This window comes from Notothenia coriiceps, unplaced genomic scaffold (genome assembly GCF_000735185.1).
Source record: "Notothenia coriiceps isolate Sejong01 unplaced genomic scaffold, NC01 NC01_scaffold00009193, whole genome shotgun sequence".
Classification (NCBI taxonomy): domain Eukaryota; kingdom Metazoa; phylum Chordata; class Actinopteri; order Perciformes; family Nototheniidae; genus Notothenia; species Notothenia coriiceps.
In genome coordinates this window covers 442095-466754 of record NW_011341894.1, presented here as the reverse complement: position 1 = coordinate 466754, position 24660 = coordinate 442095, and the positions used below count along the sequence as shown (strand labels likewise).

The window sequence follows — 24660 nt, the reverse complement described above, 5'->3', positions numbered from 1 at the left end:
TCGCGCCAGGCATCTCAACAACAGAAGAATGGAAATGGTCTCTTATGGACTTTATTGTCTAAAGCACTTCAGGTTTATATAATTGCTATCGGATGTTAAGGACATCTGATCGGAATATAACAACCAATGTATCTCGCGAGTCGGTTTCGTCAAACTTACCTCCCCCACCTCTTTCAGCATGAAATGAAATTAAAAACAATAAAATAGTGCAAGAGAATGTCCTTAGAGAAGCGTGAGTTCTCTCTTTTGTTCTCCAGGATTGGGGCCGGGCCGTTCAGGCGACCAGCCGGTCAGCGCAGCTCGGAACGAGACGGGGCAAAAAGGTTACTGCCAAAAGACTATTCAGAAAGTAGGTCCACTCTTTGTGTTTCAAAGCTCGCCGGAGAATCGCATTCTGGCCGTGGGAGCGAAGCACTGACGATAGTCTACTGGATCATGCTTCCAACCGCCTCGCGCCAAAACAGGACAGCGCCATCACTAAGGCCAGGCAATGCGTTCAGCGGCCATTTTGCCCGGAGCGCGCCTCCCGTGCGCATGGGTGACAGCTCTGACCCAGCAGCAAAGACTAGCCTTCCGGCAGTTGCTCTTCCAATATTAGCATGAGCAAGAGGGCGGATAAAGCAGTGTACTGTAATGCTTTCTGAAACGAGGCAGTCGGATTTACAAGAGCCCGGCAGGCTCTTTGCCTTATTAATGTGATATAATTCAGAAGAATGCGCAAATATCCTGGTGCAGACAAAAGATGCCTTATGAAAGCCACAGTTACATCTAGATACAAGCAGAGGAAGATTACATTCAGATTCAAGCTTTGTCGTGTGCACATTAGCTGCAGTGCTAGATATGGCAATGAAAACTCCCAGGCTCCTCAAGAGTGCAACATTAGAAACAATGCTTCGGAAACAGGCAAGAGGGACAAAGCTGTACTCTGAGGCAGTCTCATTTCAAAAACACTGAATTTTCGCTTGCCCGTTAACGGTACGTCCACACAGCAGCTTTGGAAAAAATCTTGAAATCTTGGAGCTGGGCGGTGTCTGAGGGCTTGGGGATTTTTGCAGACCAACAACCAATCACATGATTCCCGCCCGACATACAAAGCAAAACAACAGTCAGGGGATTTATGCGAGTCAATATAGTATATATATCTAAACTCCCAAACAGGCGAAAAACCTTTACCAGTGTTCACACCACTGTCTCTGCCACCTCCCTCCATGCCTGGTTCCTCCGGTTTGTGTCCCGGTAAATAGTTCTGGTCGTAAAGAACCGGGTGATTTGCTACCGTAATTTCTCGTTTGGAATATGAGGAAATGAACTGCGGTCTGTCTCTCCCAGTTTGATTGGCTAGCGCTTGTACTGTCAGATTTGCATAAACGGGATTTGATTGGCTGACGCTTCCACCTCAGCTTCAAAAGTTGAACATTGCTCAACTTTTGAATCCTGAAAATCCTCAAAATCCTGGAAATCTTCGCTTTGCTTCCCCACAATGCAGTTCGGCGAAAAGCGAGGCAAAGTGACGTCACCCCCATTCAAAGTCAATGGGCAGAGAAGCGTTGGAAGATTTTTTGAAAGCTGCTGTGTGGACGTACCGTAAGTGTGTAGGAGTCACTATTCTGCCTCGATTGCTTTCCCGAGGAAACCAATACACCTCATAAGCTGAGCTCTGAACATAGAGGCTTAGAGATTTCTCCTTTGGAAGTGAGCCTACAATTGGTTTAGAGGAAAACTAATCTAATTAGAGAGCACCCTGGTTAATTGAAGACCTCCAGGGCTGCTGAGGTCTCATCAGAGCAAATGTTTGTTGTCCTGTCGCGGTCATTAAAGGCTGCAGCCCGGCAGCTGTCAAAACTAACAGCAGTGTGGTGATGGAGCAGGCTTTTAAAAGGTGTTGCAGCAGAAGTGTGAAACCTAGCTGTGAGGAGTGGCTGCATTATGTATAAGCGTGGTGGTAAAGTGCCACAAATGAAGTTAGCTCCACACCTGCAGGAGCTTTCTCCACGGTGTGATGCATCTGTACCTCGATGGGCTCAGATTAGATGAGACACACTCTTCACTGCGGGTTTGTCTTCTTTATCTCGGGGGATTCAGGATAAGGAGGCCATTTAGTTTCCTCCCTCTGCCTGGCATTTTTCTATTTTTGCCAATCTCCTCCTTGTCTCCCCCACAGAGGCGCAGCAGCTTCTTGCCTGAGCAGCTTTTTAAGTTGTTTACGAGGCGGCTGGCTGCCCTCCCTTTTGTGTTTTGGGAGCGTAAGTCGAGGAGACATCGTGCCGGCGTGTTCTCCTTCGCCTCAAATAACCTCTCCTCTCAGCAGACTGCACGCAATCTCTGTCTGGGAGTACAGGCTGATAAATTATGAAGGCCAAATTCCTCTCTATCTTTTAAAATGAGTAGTTTATTGTTACATAATTTCTATTTGAAACCATCTTGGTCAGTCATGAACCTTCTTATTATGTTCCCTTCATTCTGAACCCAATGGGGGTTCCTTAACCCTTAGATGCATAAGTGGGTCTCTTGGACCCGGTGAGGTGGTTTTCTTGAAGTATCTTTTGTAATTACATTTTTTTTTATCATTTCATATTCCAGCTATTCCTCAAAAAACATGTTTTGGAAATCATGCCATTCACATTTTTTATTTACATTTTAGGAAATTGTAGTTTTTGTATTTTTTGTATTTTTTTGTATAACTGGGTCAAAAATGACCCGCATGCATTTTCTATGGAATCCTATAGGAAAACATTTTTTTTTCAAAATGTACAAAAATGTCTAAAATGATAAATAGTGAAAAATTAAATATAAAAATATTTTTTGTGTGAACCAAAATATAATCCTAAATATTATACAAGTGATTGTTCTTAACCAAAATGACATAAAAACACATATTATTCTAATACAGGTCCTTTTGACCCACTTATGGGAGACTGTAGGGTCCAGTCACTCGGGCATCTAAGGGTTAATACGTAGTAAAATCATTTATTTCCACATTTAGTTGTTGTTTTACAGAAAACAGTTAAACATACCGTAATTTTCGGACTATAAGCCGCGCCTTTTTCCCTATTTTTCGACGCTGCGGTTTATATAACGGTGCGGCTAATCTATGGATTTTTACAGCTAACGGCCAACACCTTTAACTCTATGGGCTCTATGGCCGGTCCGCGGACCCCCACCTTTAAGCGGCGGGTTCCAGCAGGAAAAGCTGGAGGCCGGAAAAGAGTGAGACAGGTAGCGCGCAAAAGTAAAAGTGGAACCGAGAGTGGTATGTCGCTGCTGCGGCTTATATTCAGGTGCGCCTTATAGTCCGAAAATTACGGTACTTACTATATTGGACGATAATACCTTTTTTTTCTTTCAGTATGCACGATCTTAAACGCAGGACTTATGCTTGTAATTTGAATTGCTACTTGTACTAAGATCCTTTACTTTTATCATAGTTATATTTCCACTGCAGCTTCACTGTGAGTAGTTAGCAGCCACATTATTAAACTCCAGATTGCGACCAGCCTCCTCCCAAAAACTTCTTTGCCATTTTGCACGGCATCCTGTGATTATACAGAGATGAATCCATCACAGACGGTGCTCAGAAACCACTTTCTACTTCAACAGTTGGCCTCGAATGCAACGCCAGGGCCACGCCTGCTTCATTGATAGCTCTGAAAGCAACACGTTAAAGCTCCCCCTTGTAAACGTTTGCTCATGGTCTTCCCCTCAGGTTCAGAATCGTGCAGCAGCGTGGGTTCTTCGTCCAGTTCGCTGTCTCGTCCCCAGCTTTCTGTCGCCGTCTCAGGCCAGTCTTGGTCCAACATCCCCAGCGCTCCTTTGATCCATCCGTCCTCCACAGACACTCGGGGCTCCTCCGGACACCCTGACATGATCAAGAGTGTCCCTCCGCAGCCACCGTCCGCTACAGACGCAACCAGCTATTACGTGTTGCCGCTGGAAGCCTCAGGGATCCCACCTGGCAGCGTGCTGGTCAACCCTCTCACAGGTGGGTGGAGACAATTACAATCATAACAACACAGATGTAACAGAGAAGAAGACATGGGGACATTTAAAGGGGGTTAACAGGTAGAATAAAATAAATAATGATCCCTCTCAATAAAATAAATGAGGACACAATAGAATAAAATATAAAAACCTACAAAATAACAGCTTAAAAGTTTCTATTTAACTCTTTATTTAGATTTCCTCAAGTTAGCCTCCTGCATTAAATCAAAGTAAAAACACATTTTAATGTCTTTCAGTTTTCTGGTTTACTTTTAATTAATTCTTCTTGACTTGGGGACAGATTTTTTTTTTTGACAGTTGGCATGTTGCTGCTGCTCTCAGTTTGTTTGTCGAATTAATCCGACCAAAGCATGCAGATCAGAGTGAACAGATGGGAGGAATCTGTAGATATTCATCATGAGCCAGGCGTACACTCTGAGCTGCAAAGTGAACTTCAAATGTGCCAAGATTAGTCACTTCCTGTCACCTCTCCTCGCGTGTGTGTGTGTGTGTGTGTGTGTGTGTGTGTGTGTGTGTGTGTGTGTGTGTGTGTGTGTGTGTGTGTGTGTGTGTGTGTGTGTGTGTGTGTGTGTGTGTCTCTCATCACAGTGGTTTTATATTTCTTGTGATTTACATTTGACAGGCAAGCCTTTCATCCACCCCGATGGCAGCGCTGTGGTTTATAACCCGGCCTCAAACGCTGCAGGCAGGAATCCTCAGCAGGGGAAATCTCCACAGCAGCCAATCCCTGCCCCTCCTCAACAGCAGCAGCAGCCGACCAATCACATCCACTCCCAGGTCAGTGGGCGGGGCTTCATTTAAACACACTTAACTCCAGTTAGAGCTGCAACTGTCAGTCATTTTTATCTACTGGTTATTTCCAAAATGCATCGATTTATGTCAGAAATAATGATGGCTTGTTTTTGAAAGTCCAAAAGCCAAAGACGTTCACTATAATGTGATATTAGACATACAGGACATCTCAATAGTTGAAAGGCTGGAACCAGCATTTATCGTATCCAGATCACTAACTCCAGTGTTTTCTCTAACGTCACTAACTTACTGTGTTGAGCTGATGGTATGATGGTGGGAGCTTCACTTAGCCATTTAATTGACTGTTTGATAAGCCCCTCCCATGAACAGCTTCCCTACATTCCTCACTAGGTAGGAACGTTTTTGTTTCTACTAACCCCAGCCATTGCTATCTGATAAAGCCTAACGTTTGCAAAACACATCTTCTCCTTGTTACATTGAACAGAAAAGTGTCTAGTGAAGCTCCTACTGTGCTGCTAGCATCCTTCTTCATCTCCTTTCCTTCTGTCCGTCCTCTCCTCCTTCCCTCCCCTCCTCAGCCGATCTGTCCTCCTCTCCTGCTGTCCTCTGAGCCTGTTCACAACCCGACGGTCTCCTATCCTCTTCCTCCTCTTCCTCCTTCTCAGTTCCTGCCCGTCTGTGCTAACCAACAGTACACTGTGGTACAGAACTCCTTTCTTTACTCTTTTAATATTCCTTTCCTTCCCCGATCCACCTCCTGTCCCTCCTGCCTCGTTAAGAGTTCACTTCTTGACTTTTCAAATTATGAAACTGATGTGTAAAGAGAGTCAGACCTCTATAATGTAGCCTCTTAATGAGCTCATTTGCTAACGAACCTCTGTGGTCAATTAAGATTTTATGACGATTCTATACCACATTTTTATCGCCTGTTTTAAAGTACAGTAACTGGAGAGTTGTGGCTTCTTATAAAAATGTCTTAAAGTAAGAATTATCTCCCCTTTTCAAACATTTACACAGCTTATTACTCTCCCACTTAACTATTCATTCATTGGTGGAAAGGTGTATCTGATCCAGAAGGAGCCGCTACCCACATATATAGATCATGCATCCACTTAACCTCATTTCTGACCTGGTTTTAGTGAAAGACATGTCTCAGTCTGTGACTAATTATGCCTGTGGAAAGTTCCATTAATATTTAATTCATCACCAGATGTTGCCGCTGAATAATCCATGGCAAAAAAACACTACTTTTTACAACAACACGTCAGAAGTGACCTGAACTGGCGCGAAGTGTTAATGCAGATAAATAGTCGGCTTTAGACTCTGCTATTCTCACATTTAATCTTTAAAGCTTCAAGAGAAAGTCAATTTAGCAGCTTAGGAATCAGCTGATAGTCTCCGGTGGTTCAAGTGTATTGATCCATATTCAGAGCAGATTTAAAGGACTACTTCACACACACAATGACCATCAGGTGTTTGTCATACATGCCTCCAGGGTGTAGCACTAGCACCTCATTTATATAAATAGTTACCACCACAATAAACCGTATTTAATTTAGTCTTAATTCACATTATTTAATTAATATTCTGTAAGTGACTTCAGGTAATATCATTGTCATGTCTACACTGTAGCTTTTGAATCTTGAATTGAACCTTTCTCTCTGCAGCCTGACGCCCTAAACGCCCAGTTTGGTCACATGACTCTGGCTCAGCATCCGCCCGGTGACAACGTTGCTTCGGCTCCAGACACCCGCCATTACCCAGCTGTATACCAACATATAAACCACCACCAACACCACCACCCCTCCTCCATGGTGCTGCAGGGAGCTCCTCCTCCTCCTCTTCCTCCTCATCATCCTCATCCTCCTCAGCATCAGCAGCAGGTTGCTAGCTACATGTTAGCAGGGCCATCAGGAGGGATTCTGCAGGGTCCACCCGTCCCGATACCAACACCCGGCCCAAATCACGCATATCCCAGCTCCACCCCGGCGTTGAACCAGCAACTCCTGCAGCAGCACACTTACATCCAGCAGCCTGTGCAGCAGGTGGGGACGGACCGTCACATGACTAATCAATTAGTTTACCGTTTACTAGGGGTGGGAATCACCAGGCTCCCAACGATAGCATTGCGATTCTACGACATGCTAAGTATTGGGATACAATATATTGATATATATGATTGCATGATATATTGGGTACATGTGACAAAAGTTTTCCACAGGTCTTTGCACAGGAAGTAGGCGAGTTATTTTCTAAGCTCGCTCAGAATTTGACGGTAGCTTTGCCAAGCTAATTTGGAGTTGCAATATTATATTAAAACATTTAAGAAATAAACAAGAAAGTAGAAAATATACATGTTGAATTACAAATTAACGGTGCAACATTTGTGATATTGGGCTATATAACTAAACATTGATTGATTGATTGATTGATTGATTTGTTGATTGGTTGATTTGTTGATTTGATTGATTGATTGTGTTGATTTGTTGATTGATTGATTTGTTGTCAATCGTAGTTTTTAATCCGTGTTGTGTGTGTTTGTCCTCCAGATGCAGTGTTATTGCTCCTCAGCGCACCACCCTCACTGCTCCCCCCAGCAGCAGCAGCAGCAGCAGCAGCATCACTACAGACCTGCTATCACCCCGCTGCCCTACAACTGCCCTCAGAGCCAGAACCTGCCCCAGCAGCAAGGTACGAGCACTGCCATTTAGATAAGATGCATTTTGATATTCAGTTTTTATTGTCTTGACAGAAAACACCTGAGTGCTTGCTTTTACAGCTACAGATGTGTGTAAAGGTATTAAGACTAGGTATAGGTGGAAAGAGTTTTTATTTGATTTTGCATTTTCAGAATAATTGAGAAGCATCATTTAATGTACCAGCGTTTGCGCAGAGTCAAAAATGTTGACTTAATTCCAATATTTCCGCTTTTTTCTCCTTAAAATGCAGTAAAATAAAACATATCTTCCTGTTCTGACTGAACTAGATATCTAGCTTTTATTGTCTCTCAGAAAATACACGGATCATTTGTGTTGAGGCTTGCTTTCACAGCTACAGATTTGTGAAAAACATTTGAAATCTTAGAAAAATGTCATTAAGGCTAAATGTATGGAACGATGTTTAGGGCGGTACAAAAAAAGATAAGGAAGATTTTTTCATTTAATGTGAATTTTGACAACAAAGTGAAATGGCGAGAATATTTTTAAATGACTTGCATTGGCGCATATTTTTCATTTCATTTCAAACCTTTATTGACCCAGGTGTATCCCATTGAGATCATTGGTCTCTTTTTCAAGGGAGACCTGCTCAAGTAGGTTCCACATGAAACATAAAAACGTAAACAGAACAACAAAAAGGACATCTTACAGCATGATTACAGGGATTACAATTTACAATAACTATCCACATGAGCAGGTACCAACAGCTGAGCAGGTACCAACAGCTGAGCAGGTACCAACAGCTGAGCAGGTACCAACAGCATATCCAAAAATATTAACTTATATTTGAGCTGTTTTCTTAACTTTTTAGATTCAAAACATATCGTAGTACTTCTTCCTGTTCTGACTGACCTGGTGAGATGGACTTATTTTAACACACACACACACACACACACACACACACACACACACACACACACACACACACACACACACACACACACACACACACAGTGAGGTACACTCTCACAAGGTCCCATTTAAAACAAGTTTATTTCACACTTACATTCTCCCTGAATCCAAGCCAAGGCCGTGTTTTATGACGAATGCACCTTGATGCTAAAAACCTCCTTCACTTCCTCCGGTTTCCTGTGCTAAACCGACGCCTCTTCAAACACGGCTTTGAAATAGTTACATGGTGGGAATCAAAGGATGTTTTAATGAACGAGGTCCGCAGCCTCTGATGTGAAGCAACACACTTGAATATTTAGACTCCATGTCGTCGAGAGCAAAGACAGCCTTGCAGCTATATCAATACACTTTCTCTCAGATAGTTTCTATTTGTTTTAGGATGTTTCTTCTCCGGGGAGCCGAGCAAACCGCAGTCCGACGGCACCACTGAAGGACAAATATCTCTCTCTCTGTTTGTTTTGTTTTTACCCGTCTCCCCAGGAGTCATCCACTTGATTATTCTGCTCCGTTTTTGCTTCCTTCACCGCAGGCGTTGAGATTGTTAGCTCCTGCTCGCTCTTCCTCACACACACACACACACACACACACACACACACACACACACACACACACACACACACACACTCTCACACACACATCTGTGTAAGTGGCTGCGGCACTATTCTGTCATCTGTAGGCTGCAAATGTGGCTTCCCTGCTGGGGACCCGGGGAATAGACAGCGGACAAATGAAGCTGACCTACAAAGGCAAAGGACAGCAATTATTTATCAGGGAAACGGCACGAAAAAAAAAGACTCCAGCCAGCGCCTCGTGTTCCTTCTGTTTTTGCATTAATTAAAGAAAAAAAGATGTCTAACCCCAACTGAAGGTGAAGTTACAGTCCCATGGGGTGCACACATAATAAATAAGTATCAGTGGGAATTCTCTGATGGCGCCACGGAGGAAACCTGTGAATGTTTCCCCGCCCTTGCATCAGGCTGCAGCTTCAGTCATGGTCATTCTGGGGAAAGCAGCTTGTAATTGATGTGAAAGGATTTTCTTCTTCACTGTTTGGGGGAAGCTAGAGTTCATTAGCATCGCCAGAAAGACAACCTGACTCTCAATGGAAGTCACATTTAAAGAGAATTGAAGTGGTTCGGGCATACAGAGCTGAAATGTCAATTAATCAGACTTCCGCTTCTATACTATAAGCTTTAGGTAATAAAGGAAATAACGGTGCGGTTAAGGTGCTCAGATGTTATATTCATATATATTGACATGCAAAAGCCACACAGCCAGGTTTAACCCCTGCAGGATCTGTTAGGGGTCAAATGAGGCCCGATGCCATTCGTCATAAAGGGTATGAAGATGGATTTATCTGCATAGAGGAACCACGTTGAGCCTGAGAGGCGGGACTCGGGGCCGGGACGCTGTCTGAGAGACCTCTATGAATCTCACAGTGAACCGGTCTCTTTTTCAGCCTCTCACTCCTCACCATAATCACCTTTTCTAGCAGACAGTCGGCGTGCGCATGCGAGCCACAAACTTCCTTTTTATAATTGGTCTCAGCTTGCCTCCCCTGAACGCACATAATCCCCCCAAGGTGCGCAAAACTGTCATCGACACTCTCATGATGCGAGGCAATTCCCCAATTTCCTCGTGTGCCGCCTGCTGGAATAAAATGTTTGATATTAGGGTCATTTCACGCTCTGTTTGTGAGTGAAGGTGGGAGATGAGGAGGGATAAAAATAGTGGCTCATTGTCTTGCTGGGGGCGACAGACTGTAAAGACACCTTCACAAAAGGACGTCCTCTCCTTTTGTCCGCTGGACTACCGCATGTGTGCGTGTCACAAGGGACGGTATTTTTCAAATGTCTCTTATTGTCACCTTGACATTTAAGAGGCCGACGCCCCCCTCCGGCGAGGAATAAGCGCCGCCATTTCAGGCCGTTTGGAAAATGGACGGATCGGTGGGACTTCTTTCTTTAACCTGGGCGTCTCTAAATGGGTCTTTAAGTAGTGCTATAGAAATGTGTTCCCATTCTCTGTTTCCCTAATAACTGGCTGAAGTGGAAGTTGTTGTTTCCAGGCAGCAGGTTGAGGCCACCACAGGCTAAATCAGATATATTGACTTTCTCATTTATTCCAAGAGCCTCAACACTGCTTAGCTGCACCTCCACAATCTTTCAATCAGCTTCCTTTCTTATTCTTCCGACGACTCGTTACCCTTTCAAATCCATGAATGTTGAGCTGTTTTCTCCTAAAATCTTGATAACCAAGTCTTAGAAATCCTGAATATTATTGAGTCTCTTTTCTCTCGGTCACAGAGTTGTTTCTTTCTCATTTTCGCCTCAGTGCACCAAGCCATGATGCCAAACCCAGCGTCCAGCTACCAGACCATAATGGGCATGCAGCCAACCTCCAGCCTCGCGCTCACTGGCAACCAGCAAAGCAATATGGGCAACCAGATGCAAGGCATGATGGTCCAGTACCCTCCAATGCAGTCTTATCAGGTATCTGGATGATCCGTGTCAGATTCATATTACTTGTGTGGAAATGAGAAAGAGATACGATTCTATATTCCTTGTTTTTCAGCTTTTCATCCATTGTTTTTGACTCTTTTGTGTAGATTATCTTATGGTTTTATTTGCTGCTGATTTTGTCCCTGCAGCAGGTTTCCATGCCGCAGCAGTCGTACCAGCAGCCGGTTTTTGTTTCCTGTCAGCCGGGGCAGGGGGGGGTGGCGGTCGCCGGCATGCAGCCCTGCTACAGCCTGCTGCCCCCCAACCAGCACACCACCATGAGGTACCAGAGACTCCATTATGTTGCCCTGATAAACAATGCATTATTTCTCAAATGTCAATTACCAGCCTCTCATGAAACAGTGATGGAAAACTCACTGCTAATAAGCTCAGATTTATGTTCAAGAGCCTTTAATCGGTTTCAGATGGAGTTATTATCTCGCCTGTGGATGTGCTCTGTCCCAGAAAGCCATTTGCAGGTGCTCGATGCCGCTTCTCACCCCTGAAGGAGCCTCTTACTTATAGACATAACAGGCCTGACGAGCCAAGGTCATCTTTGTTCACTGTGGGCGAAAAATTGTAGTTATTACCGCGATGCATTCGGTGTTTCCTGTCTGCGTGAAGCCCCTTTTTAAAAAGCTTTTCTCCCAGTGTGAGCTCCGTGCTGTGGCTCTCATTATAAGCTGATTGATAGAACTAGTTCACAGAAAGCAAAAACATGTAATTAGTTCCTACCTCCATGGACCCAATCAATCTGGATAGTGGTGAGCAGAGCACTACTGGGACCGTCGTGTGCTCGTAACAAACACGAGGCATGAGGCAGCCATGTTCGTCATCACCTGCAGAGGAACAATACACACACACACACACACACACACACACACACACACACACACACACACACACTTACACACACTTGAGAGGAGAGGTCAGTCTCTCATTGTCCCAGCTGTGAAATGAGGCTGCTTTAGTAGGGCAGTCGGAGGAAGTGATTTATGCTGCTGGCTCCGTGTTTTCCCACGAGGCCCGGCTGTCCACCTGCAGCCTGTTTCTCCAGCAGCTGCAGAAAAAAGCCTGCAGGCGAGATGCTTACCGAGCAACACGCCTGCTTTGCACATGGACTTAAAGTTACATTTCAATTTGAATGCCCCCAGCTGCAGCGCTAAGATCTCCGAGCTCCCGCAGATTTACGTCTGTGCAGGTTTAGAAGGGATTTACTAATCACTTAGGTGTGAGCGTTCACTCCTGTTTCCTCAATCTGGAGCGCCAGAAGCACTTCTGCTGACAAGTGTGTCAACGTTTAAACTTCAAAACAGCGTATCGACTTTTTTAGAAGCTTTCTTTAATGGAAAAGGTTAATCCATCTATCCATTTATGCTTTTTAAGGTAAATAATGTATGATAGTGTTCAGAGGTCACAATTCATTTCATGGTGGATTTAATCTTTTCATTATGGTTTTAATTAACAAAGTTGTTGTTTGCTCTATAAAATATCAGAATGTAGTCAAATAAAAATGGCGCTCCAAGCCCAACAGGATGTTCTCAAATATCTTTACAGCATCGGAGAACAATTACTAAATCATTGCACCAGATGTGTTGATTTGAACCAAGTCCCTAATCCAAGTGTATTCAATTAAATTAACTGACAATTATTTTCACATTTCAGAAGCTAAAAGGACTTTTAAGCGTTGTTAAATAGTGAAAGAAAAATGATTTAAATGTCAATAAATTCATGCTGGGCTCGGCATTAAGGCACCCACTCTTATCATCTTACACACCTTGCCAGTTAGAAGCTTAAAACATATTAAAATGCATTTCTACGTGCTGTTATTAAAGGTCTTAGTGTACCTTATGTTGTAAAACCCTTGGTGTCCTGTGTGTTCCTCAGCTCCACAGTGAGTTTCCTGCCTTGCCAGTTAGAAGCTTAAAACATATTAAAATGCATTCTATGTGTTATTAAAATAAGTCTTAATTGACCTGGTTTCCTGTGTGTCTCTCAGCTCCACAGTGAGCTTCCTGCCGGCACAGATGATGGAGCAGCTTCAGTTTCCTCAGACCTCGTCGCCCTGCGTTTCCCAGCAGCACCCGGGCCAACAGTACGCAGGTGAGCTCCGAAAAGGATCCAAAACACCTGGTTCTGCTCACCAGGATCACACGCAGAATATTCCCTCCCTGACATTTAGCCACTCTGGAGCTTCCTCAGTGTCAGTAGGCGCTACGACCCGCGCCTCGTAATGAAATAATCTTCCCGGGGTTCACTTGTGTGCTTCAGAAGCGTGATTACACTCTGGATTTTTTTTAATGAGAAAAGAGTGAGACGTGGTGCCGACGGCCGCCCGGGGGGTTTGGATAAGTGAAAGTGATTTGCACGTCCACCTTTTTATTTTTTTCGTCTTTCCCGGAGATTAAACAGCCGGTTGGTCTACCTCTGCAAATACATCGACAACAACTCCGTCTGAATGTTGATCGGTAACATCACTGACATCACTGATGAAGCTTTTGGCAGGGACAAATTCTCACATGGTTAAATCTAATATAGGTAAAAGATAGTCTGCCCTACTTCCAAATGATGGCTTTAAGACTCATGCTTTAATGCAGTAAAGAAAGCACGAGACATTCTGGTGATATCTTGGGCTAGGTTTAATGGAGACAGATAAAACTAGCACTAAGTAAATTAACATAAAAATGAGTAAGTTTTAAGCAATGAATCCCTCCATAATAACTCATCGTTTCATGTATTGGCCTTTTCGAAGGGCTCTCGCTGTCCAGAGGCCCGGGCGGGGCAGTCTCCTTACTAATGACCTTTATTATTCATGCCTGATTATTATGTGCGAGCGTCGGAGGAAGCTATCGTTTCCCGCCCGTCAGTAATGAGGTCGGATAAAGGTCTCACCTACAGCGTCACCAGTAAACATTTTTAATTGGCTCGGTCCAGAAATAATCTGCAGATTAAGTCCAAAAAGCCGTTGTCCTTGATACTGTTGTCGGGTGATAATTCATAAATCAACACGGGTGTCGGCCGTGCCAGGTTTACAGTACAGTTTCCACCTAATGTGAGCTTTATGTAAACGGGAATTAATTACACGAGGGTGTGGGATTTATGGAGCAAAAGCTTCTGAAACCTCTTGATTGCTGAGTTTTTTTAAATCGAGCTTCATAAGATAATGTGATCATTGCAGAGGGATGGGATGTTATTGCCACCGTGGATGTGCCCTTAAAATCCAGGCACTTAGAACCTAATTGCTTAGCTGCGTTTTCACTGGTGAGGTGTGCAGCTGAACCAAAGTGCTGTTTGGTGAATAAATGATATTTGTTCACAGGGTAACAAAATCAAGAAGAGCATGATACCAATATGTACCCACTTTTTTCCACTTATCGCAAAACACAGAACACATTCTCCACAAAATGCAATCAAATAATAAATATATTATTATAAATAAATACATTAGGTCCAAGAAATCCAAATAAATCCAAAAAATAAATAGATTATATCGAGGAAATTACAAAAACATCACAACAGTAATATATATATATAATAATAAATACATACAAATAAGGCAGTGTATGACCTTATTAATAATTAGAGGCGCCTTCCAAAGCACCCAAGGCAATTCATAAAATATTCTAAGGAAAGGTTTAAGACGGGGAACATGTAGCACCACAGTGAGTAGGCTGATCTGAGCCGGTTTGAGGGGGGGCTTGAATGTGCTGATTGTGTCAGACTGTCTGATACTTGCTCCTCGTCAACACTGCATTTTTTTTAGCTCACAGCTTGTGTTTTTCCGTTTCCTTTGTGCAGGGTTGTTACCCGCGGCCCCCGGTGGTGGCATGGTGATGCTGCAGATGACGGCGCCCTCCTGCCAGCAGCAAAGAGCCCCCTCCCCCTGTCAGAGGAAACCAACCAGCCACAAACACCCGGAGCACCAGCGCAGCCGCAGACCTGCAGAACTCCTGCCGCCTCCAGAAAACACCCAGGTACAAACGCTGCCCGTGTGCAAAGATAAGATAAGAAAAGATAGGATAAGAAGTGCTTTATTGATCCCAAGCTGGGACGTTTTTGTGTTGCAACAGCAAAAAGATATGGAATTGTACAAAGATTATCAAACCCGAGTCTTCCTGCAATAAACCGTGTCTTAATGTACTCTATTTAATTTCTTATTCGGTTCTTGTACATAACATATTCCATTTACTTTCTTGCACTATTTTTATTTTTGTAATTCATTATATATGTTGCATTGTTGGAGCAGCTCAGGTCAGAAGAATTCCATTGGCATTTCTCCACTGTAGCTTTGAGCATATGACGATGAATTTGAAATTGAAAAATGGTTGAGTCTTTCTAATCTCCTTATAACCTTATCTAGCTTTTTTTTATTTAATCACCTCAGTGGTCCAGAGCTTTTGACTTTTCCCAAACAACGTTAAATTAAATTCTACATTTGCTCGAGCGATGTTTGCCACACAGAGCAATACAGTACGTGTCAGAAAGTTACAGACGGTTACAAGAAAGCAATTTGAAAGCCAATTTAGTTTTGTTGTCTGAGTTTGACAGTGACGCCAGGCTCGCCTCCTGCGCTCCAGGCGGGTTAAATGTCGCCGTAAATAGGCTCAGCAAATGAAGTCGGTGATGGCGTAACCTGAAAAGGAGGAGGGAATAGTCCTCAGCATTAGGGCGTAATGGTACATTAAGGGGACTAATGTGGATGGGACGGCACATTAAAGAAATGGCTTTGAGAGGAATCGTTGTGGTTGCTTTTTTTGAATGAAAGTGTTTTTTGTTCTTCCCTCTTCTTCCTCTTTCCGGTGTGTTGTGTGTAGAGCAGCCGGCCCTTATCGCGGGCCCTCACGCCCTCGCCAGGCCACCCGCCCAGCGTCAAGGGCCTCCCATCAGGCATTTCCTCCATCCCTGTCATGGCCCACCACCCGCACCACCCCCCGCCGCTCCCTACAGCCTTCTGCCACAGTGGACAAGGTCAGTAGTAACGCAGGATAATCTAAACCTGTTCCTGCCTCAGTCCAGAGGGTTCATATTCATGCTTTAATGCAGTAAAGAAAGCACAATGAACTGTTAATATATTGGGCTAGGTGTAATGGGTATATATTTGGAGACAGGCAAGTGAATTAACTTAAAAAAAGAAACAAAAAATGAGTCTACCAGTAACTTTTAAGAAATGATTCCCACCATGACCCGTGGACAAGGTCAGTCTTAAAGCAGAAGTAAAGAAAAGACAGGATAATCTAAACCTAATCCTGCCTCAGTCCAGAGGGTGCAGAGATGTTTTGCAAACAGTTTGATTGTGTAGAGAAGCTGTCATGCAAAAAAGACTTAACTGAAGCAAACAGAAATGTATTTTATGCTAAGTCAATTAACCTTTGCTCACGTATTCTCAACCTCCTAACACCCTGAGATTGATTTGCACTTTCACTTATTTAGCATTGTGATGCATTTATAGTGGAGTATTAGGTCATTTCTGATTGGCTGTTATATCTTTAGCTCATTTGCTTCTATTGTCTGTTAGTTAGTAGGTTATTTGAGATTTGTATAATTGGTAAATGTCGAAGTTTCTAGTTTCTACGGATTTGAAAATCCACTTTTTATTGATACCTTGTCTGTGAAGGTGAAGCACACTACTCTCTACTGGGCCAACCTCTGCAGTACAAACCCTCCATCAGACCTCCGCTGATCCACACCGCCCACATGGTGGCCAAACACCAGGTCAGACACACACACACACACACTCACTCACTCACTCACTCACTCACTCACTCACTCACTCACTCACTCACTCACTCACACACTGCAATAACGTTATTACCATTTTCTGGAGTCAGTCCTTTGTATTAAATGAAAAGAAATGGCGTCTCAAGTGAGCTGATGACCTTCTTTCTCCTCAGGGTCCACTGGGGGTTTGGCGAAGCGCTCATGGGAGGAAGGCCAGCAGAAAACCTCTGTCTTCAGATCTCAGTGTAGGTGAAGCAGGTAATAGGAAGTCCAGAGGGAGGCATTAGTTTTAGTGAACCTCCATTTAACGGCAGTCATTTTAAGTTTACTCCACGTTCTGACCTAGATGTAACCTTCCCTGTAAACACAAAGTGCCACTAAAAGCTATTTTTTCCATTCTTAAGTTCATGCAACCCCGACTAAAACATCGTATTTTAAAGAGAAAAAGGAAAGTAAGTAATAAACTCAGCTTCTGTGCAGATCACCTGAAATAACATCAGGTTTTTGTAGTGTCAAAATCTGCTTTCTGCACTCCTTAGCTGAGGAGAAGTGTTTGTTAGTGAGTGTAAGCAGAATAAATCACAGACGGGGCAGATCTCACACCTGGCAGTGCAACCTGCAGCCCCGGCGGGATTGTGCCGACAGAAATGTGCTGATTATTTCAAATACAGCGTCAAATTTTTGCATTATTCAGGTGCTCTAGTCAATCATATCACAAGTGCAATCAACAAGGAGTTTTGTTTTGTGCATTAAATGGAGAACTGCAACAAACAAAAATGTTAATTTTCGCTTAATATGCAGGTTTTTCTTTCTAGATTTAACGTAAAAAAAAATCATTAATGTTTCTCACATTTTATTAGACTGTCCAGGGTGGGGTCTTGTGTGATCGGTCCAGATCCAAATCCATATTCAGTGTAATAACAGAGAGGAAATATCTATATTTCACAGCATTTTTCTGCCATTTTGCATGAAAAATGACTTCATAGATCGGAATAGTTTGTGATAATTAATAATAATAATCTTTATTTGTATAGCAACAAGTGCAGTCCAAAGTGCTTCACACAGACATGTCACAGAAAACGTATCTCACACAGAATACAGATACCTCTAAAAGACATAAAAACAAACTAAAAATTGCTTGAATTGACAACAACGTGATGAAAGCAGTGGAAAGTTCTTGCAACAAACAGCATTATTTTTGAGACAGCGTAAAAACATTTGAGTGACGTTGTGACTTGTTCGACCGACCTTCAGCCCTCAGCGTTTCCCTGACAGCCGCATTTTATGGAAGCCTCCCGATGGTATAGCTGTGATTCCTCTGGCAGTTGTTGTTCTTTCCCGCCTGCTCACAGTGCTGTCTGTGTTTGTCTGCAGTGAGCAGTCAGATCCTGGAAGTGACACATCCTCCGGAGGGGATCAGCTGTACAGAATCACACCACCTCCTGGCAAACTTCTGCAAAGGGGGCCAATTGATCCAGCGAAACACCACCAGGGACGCTCACCTGGCCTCATCATACTCCATCTTTGCCATGCTACCCTCCAGATACTCCGCCCCGAGCAGCACGCTCCACCACAGGACTAGCACCGGACACAAAGTGGAGCGCTGTGACTCTAACTCGGCGAACTCATAGCTGCTAAAACTCCCGGTGCGTCAAAGGAGCGTGAAACGAACGCACGTCGAAAACCACCTGCCTCTGCTGCCTCAGTCTGGAGTTCACAGACTCTGTCCAAATCAAAAGCTAATGTTTTGAAGAATGAATGTTCACTTTTTTAATTTTGTTTTACTGCATTTGATCTTTTTCCTGGCCAAAAGGTCTGAGGTTTGTTTTTTGAAATGCGTCCGATGACCGTCTCTAAAAAAAAAAGTTTGCTGTTCGAAAGTGTTTGGAGAGCTTTGGGATTCTCTTTTTAAAAAGCAGGTGTATGCATCATATCGAGCTCATGGTGATCATAATCCAACTGTTTCTGGTTCAATCTTATTCTTGTGCCCACTTGACACGTGAAATTGGGGTTCCCCTACCATGTAATTGAATTCAAATTGAGCATTCATATCAAAGCAAGTGTCATATTTTATTTAACATTCATCAATAATTCCTTCATCTGTTTTCTAGCCACTGAAACTGAGAAGCGTTTATCCGCAGTGAGGTACACAGGAATGAGTTCTTGTTCAACAGGGAGGCTGTGGCTTAGTGTGTAGTGTGCTAGACTTTGAATCAGGGGATAGCAAGTTCGAGTCCCACTGCAGTCAGTAGTCGTTGTGTCCCTGAGACACTTCACCCCAAATTGCTCCTGTGGGGATTGCCCTCAGTATTGAGTACGTAAGTTGCTTTGGATAAAAGTGTCTAACAAATGACATGTAACATGTAATTCAACATGCTCCCAACGATAACACACAGCAGCCCATACCATAATAAACACTGAATAATAGATATACTACCTGAATTATTTGCAGTCACTTTTATACACAGTGAATGTTGGATTTGCACTGAAGTGATGAACGAGATGGAGATTTAATTGCTATCGGACTGGGCCTGGATTTCTTTCTTCTATCGACCCCATCGTTCCTGTTTGTTGCACTCGACCAGGCCACGTTCTTTTATATTTAATTAAAATGTTTATATGCACAAGAAAAATGCAAACGGGTGTGTCGTTCTACTTTGCTTCTTCTTTTTTGTTTGGGATTTTGTTTGTGTGAATCATGAGGTCGCTGTGTCTGGTGTGGCTTTTTTCCTCTTTTTTTTTTGGTTTGACTCTAATAAATGTTTGCACCACACGTGTTTACATAACTGTTTCCTATGTTTAAAGGTGAGCAATAACCTGACAGTAGTATATTAGGAATCAGAAGGGCTTAATTGGTCCCACAGAGGAGAAATGTACATAGTTACAGCATTATATAGATAGCAGCATATATAAAGACAAATAACACACTAGTAGATAAAAAGGCATGCACATAGTGTTTGAAATAATAAAATACAAATTGCACACATTCAGGGAATATAAATAAGCAGTATTTATAAAATAAGTGACATTGTAGTACACTATTTGGTACACTTAAGAGTGTATTTAACAGTTTCCTTGATGCTAGTTGTTCCTATAGTGTGAGAGGAAGAATAATATCAACATATCATCATTTGGGCTTTGCAGAGATGCAGAAATTAACCATTTTGATACTGTATGTAACGTAGAGCAACAGTGAGCCCTAGTGGCCAGCTGCAGATGCTAAAGCATGCACAGCAGAGTGAAAGTGAAAGCAAACTCTCCATACAGCTATGAGTGTGTTGATAGCAACAGCTCTGGGTTTACAGTGGAGGGAAAAGGCGCCTTAGCAGTTAGCTGAGATGCTCGCTGGGCTTCATGTCTGCAGCCGAAATGGAGACAGATTCCCGGGAGGAAAAGAGGACCGTGGTGGTGTCCGGTGTGCCCGAAGTGCTGCCCGTCAGCAGGATGATAGACAAGCTAACAATCCACTTCCAGAGCTCCAGAAAGAGCCATGGAGGAGATGTGGAGGTCGTCAAGTTACCCACCAACATGCAGGGGGTCGCTTTGGTCACTTTTGACAAAGCTGAAGGTAAATCAATCAACCTCTTCTAAACACAAGCTACAAGCTACTAACTGTGTGTGTGTGTGTGTGTGTGTGTGTGTGTGTGTGTGTGTGTGTGTGTGTGTGTGTGTGTGTGTGTGTGTGTGTGTGTGTGCGCGCGCGTGTGCGTGCGTGTGTTGTGATTTAAGTCTTTCACTTTTAGGAAGCACAAGTTAGAGTTAAGGCCGAATAAGTTCTTTTGTTTTTGTTTAAATTCCTTAGAAAGCAGCCTCGGTGTGAGCATCTTGTGTATTCACTTCTTCATAATACTTCAGTAATAACTATTCGGCTGTACTGAAGGTATAAAAACATCAATATTTGAATCATAATAAATATCGTGTTTACTACTCAAAGATAGTGACAGGAAGTGACGTATTTCCTCTAGATATACAACATAAATATAACAAAACTATCACTAGTAATAATGGTATATATTGGTGTTTTCTTCACTTCAATGCAGTAATGCAAACATATTTGAGGGTGTATAAACAGTATATCATAGTAAACAGTACCTGTATCCAGAAATACTGCTGCAAATTGACAAATTGATTTTGAAAGGCGTGTTACAGATAGAATATTTTACCATAAACGTGACAGTATTTCTGGACACACCTGCAGGGATTTTCTAAGCTGCTAAATTCAGTTATCAGTTATCATTAATTATGACTGGCTGTAAGTCATAAGCAGTGACTAGATATTTAAATGTATTAAACCATGTGCAGTCATTTCTGAATGTATCTCCTATTTAATGCTTTAATTGGTTCCCATGGGACCCTCAATGAATTCCCATGGGAACCACTTATAATACAGTATGTAGAGAGGTGAGGTATATATCAATCATTTATCTACAGGAAGTGCTGCGTTGATGCATGCCAGTGGTTTGATTCACCAGATCACAGCACTGTGTCAGCATCAGAATGGGAGATAATGAGGAGGTTTTGTGTCATTTCTGAAAGGCTTTATAAACATTATAACATATCAGTGCTCTTCTCTTGGCAGATGCAAACAGGGCGTTGGGAAAGGAGCAGCAGATCATGGCGGATGATGAGTTTCCAGAAGAATACCCGCTCACTGTGTTCCCCTTCTCTACAGATGTAAGCGTCACTTTATTCTTAAATGCATAGTGGTTAGTTTTCTCTATGATATATAAGATATTCATGTGTTCTTTTGCTGCAGGTGTTTTTCTACGTCTCCAACGCTACAGTTGATCTCTCCGTGTTCGGCAGAGATCCGTCCTCGCTGATTCAGAGTCTGCGGTCAGCTCACAGGTCGATACGTTTCCAACCTTCACCAAAGCAGAGAAAAGCTACCATCGAAGGGCCTTTCACCGCCGTCCGAGCCCTGAGACAGGACCTCATCCTCAGGGCGGAAAGGCTTAACTCCACAGCCCAAACAGCTGCCGTCAAACTCAAAGAAACTGCTCCTAATCCCAGGGTCACATCTCCTCACACCTCTGTAAGCCGCCACGGGGCTATAGCTAAGCTGGGACCAGGAAGTTCTAACTGCTTATCACCTCCACTGCACACCACAGGTGAGGAAACACAACGCCTGCATTCTAAAACTCATTCCCCGAGGCGAAAAGCATCCCGTGAGAGAGATCGGCTCGAAATACCCACAGAAAACAGAACAGAGCAAGTAGAGACCAACCCCAGACCAGTGCACAATTCAAGGAATAGACCTTCCTTAATAGGCCTGGAGATGGAACTATCTCCTAAACAGTCAGGGGTAGATGATATTTCAGATAAAGGCAGCAGACCAGAAAGGGTTTCATCCTCTAAGATCAGAGGAGGGAGTCAGACAGAAAGCAGCAGCGCTGACTATCTGCAGGAATCAGATCAGAAGAGCCCTGCCACGACGTCTAAGATCCAAACCAGACACAAACATGTCTCAAAGTCCTCCAAGAGTAACACTGAGGACACGGGAAATGTGTCTGCAGTTGGTCTCGAGGATCAGGAGGATACGTGCATCTGGGTGGACTCCTACGTATTCAATTACATCGAAAGATTTGACAAAAAGGATTTCGACCAACGCTCCAAAGGTGTTGATGTGTCCGTTCAGAGCGAAGGCACTGACCTCGTAAGGTTGGTTTTAACCGAGAGGCCAACTTCCACGGTCTCACGGCTGCAGTATGCGTTAGGAAGCCTCAAAACTCTAGTGGAGATTTGGAGGACACTGTTGAGGGTTCATCAGATCAACTACAACAAGAAGGATAAACAGAAACTGATAGAAATCTGCAAAGATGTGGATGTCCTGTGCCTTAACGTTTTATACATGATAGAGGACTCTTGTGTTAAAGTCATTGGCTACTCATCTTCTAGTCACATGTTCTGTCAAAAGGTGGAGGAAAGACTAAACCCAAAGACCCTCGAAGAAGATTTACATGGAGGAGAAATACATGACTGCAGTTCTATAACATGACCACAGGGTGGCAGCATTGTGCAGCTCCTGCACAGTGTGTCTGAAATCAACTTAAAGTTAGGCATTATCAGCACATTTTTGATTACTCTGTTCCACAAAAACATGTTTTTTTATTACCCTGGCTAATAATCAGAGTTCTATGAGTTAAGAACACTGTGTTAATGACATTCCTGCCTCTATAACCCAGTTTAATGTTCTTATTAAATGAAAGAATCAAATGATTTCCGTTTGTTTAGCGCGGGTTGATAATTAGCCCTTTTAAAATGAAGTGTAATACAAAGCATGTTCTCACAGCAGTAGGGACACATCTTAATTAACCTCCTCACGTCTCAATAACAATAGACAGGCTTCTTATTAAAAATTAGAATTGACAACCCATACATATTTTAGTTATGTATTTAATGCAGAAATAAACGTGGAAAATACTCTGAATATAAATTATATTTTATTAACTTTAATATTTGTCTAATTTTATATTTTGATGTGAGTAGATTTCTCCTTAATTTAGCAACATTTTTGTGATAATGGTACGTTTTGCATCTCTAATTATTTTTTGTGGTTGATATGTATATTTTTTTTAATTAAAACTTGTAATACAGAAATGATTTGCACTAATCTAATCAACTGGGGAGGATTCATGGTGATATGTAGGTATCCTATTCACCTGTAGTGTCTCTCTTTAACATATTGTATTTTACATAATGTATATATTTTACATTCTGTGCCTTGCCTTTGTTATACATTTTCCAATTTCTACAGGGACCAACATTGGGCAGTAGGGGGCGCTATGACACTTTCTCCAATATGGTGAAATTAGAGAAAATAGAAAAACAGACAGAGAATAGAGTCCTGCTCACTGGAGCTATTATGGAGGCTGGGTTTTGGCAAGCAGGGTGCAGATTGGCAGGCAAATGATGTCAGTTGGACGTCCCATTATACACACAAACACACACACACACACACACACACACACACACACACACACAGGGCCTCACCTTTTCCCAGGGAAACACTGATCCGAGCTTGTGATGTGTGGAGAAGATGTTCGGTAAAAATGTATTTTTTCTCTCTCCTGCGATTATGCAAATGAGCTCGCCCCACAGCCTCGGTAATTGATTCATTATGTAAAAATAAGACACACAACCATAATGAACACACACACACACACACACACACACACACACACAGACAATCACTCATTTTCCAGACACACACACGCGCACACCCACACTCTTGTTGTTACCATAGGAACATAGTGAAAGAGGTTGCCGAGCTGCAGCACGAGGCGGTGTTAGGGGAAGCTCTCGAGTACAATGCATGGAGGACGGAGGAATTACATTACAGCAGAAGAACCCTTAACAAAGACTCTTAACACACACACACCTCCCTGTTGCCCCTTCGCCTTGAACAATTACCCGTTATTTATGGGGAGGGGGTCTGGGGTTACCGTGGTATAATGGAAAGGAGGGTCAACAAGCAGAAAGCGTGAATCGTTTTTTTCATCTCTTTTCTGCTCATTATGCATAGATATAATTGGATAATTGCATTTTTGAATATATTAAACATCTAAGCATGACTTCCATGAGGGAGGTCAGAAACAGAGAAGGAGGCCTGAGTGTCTTTGTGAGGACGTTTCTCCACAGATGGATTACTGAACAAGGCAGGAGGGACTATTATTGGAAAGTCAAGAGTGAAAACATTACCTCAAAATAATCAAAAACAAATACAGAGATGCAAAATCAAAGAGTAACGATAAAGAAAAGTCTCCCAAACAATGATAAAGGGTGCTAATATGTAGGATTCAACCACCAGGAAGTGTGTGTGCCCGTGTTCAGACACACACATCTCAGAGGTCAGAGGTCGTGCAGTAAGGCAGCAAGCCTCCACGTCATATTTTGAGGAATGTGGCTGCTGGTGATGGATCGTCCTCCTCAGGCGGTGTGTGTGTGTGTGTGTGTGTGTGTGTGTGTGTGTGTGTGTGTGTATGTGTGTGTGTGTGTGTTGCAGTCACAAATTGAGTCTTAATGATTCTCTTTACAGACTATTAACCTGCCCAGGAAGG

The 24660-nt window shown here is 43.0% G+C and overlaps 2 protein-coding genes across 2 annotated transcripts; both read left to right on the top strand.

Annotated features, from left to right (window-relative positions):
* The first annotated feature begins 669 nt into the window (after positions 1–669).
* On the top strand, positions 670–19373 carry LOC104945129 (R3H domain-containing protein 1). The gene is made up of 15 exons (XM_010770756.1): positions 670–680; positions 1148–1158; positions 3704–3979; positions 4622–4776; positions 5331–5453; positions 6420–6797; positions 7302–7443; positions 10716–10873; positions 11032–11165; positions 12882–12985; positions 14681–14856; positions 15697–15850; positions 16497–16594; positions 16774–16858; positions 17975–19373. The coding sequence occupies exons 3-15, from the start codon at positions 3862–3864 to the stop codon at positions 18229–18231; spliced, it is 2082 nt and encodes a 693-aa protein (XP_010769058.1). The 5' UTR covers positions 670–680; positions 1148–1158; positions 3704–3861; the 3' UTR covers positions 18232–19373.
* Positions 19374–19886: 513 nt separating this feature from the next.
* LOC104945128 (uncharacterized) lies at positions 19887–23020 on the top strand. Its single transcript, XM_010770755.1, has 3 exons — positions 19887–20168; positions 21180–21274; positions 21357–23020. Exons 1-3 carry the CDS (start codon positions 19955–19957, stop codon positions 22596–22598), a joined length of 1551 nt encoding a protein of 516 aa, XP_010769057.1. The 5' UTR covers positions 19887–19954; the 3' UTR covers positions 22599–23020.
* Positions 23021–24660: the final 1640 nt, after the last annotated feature.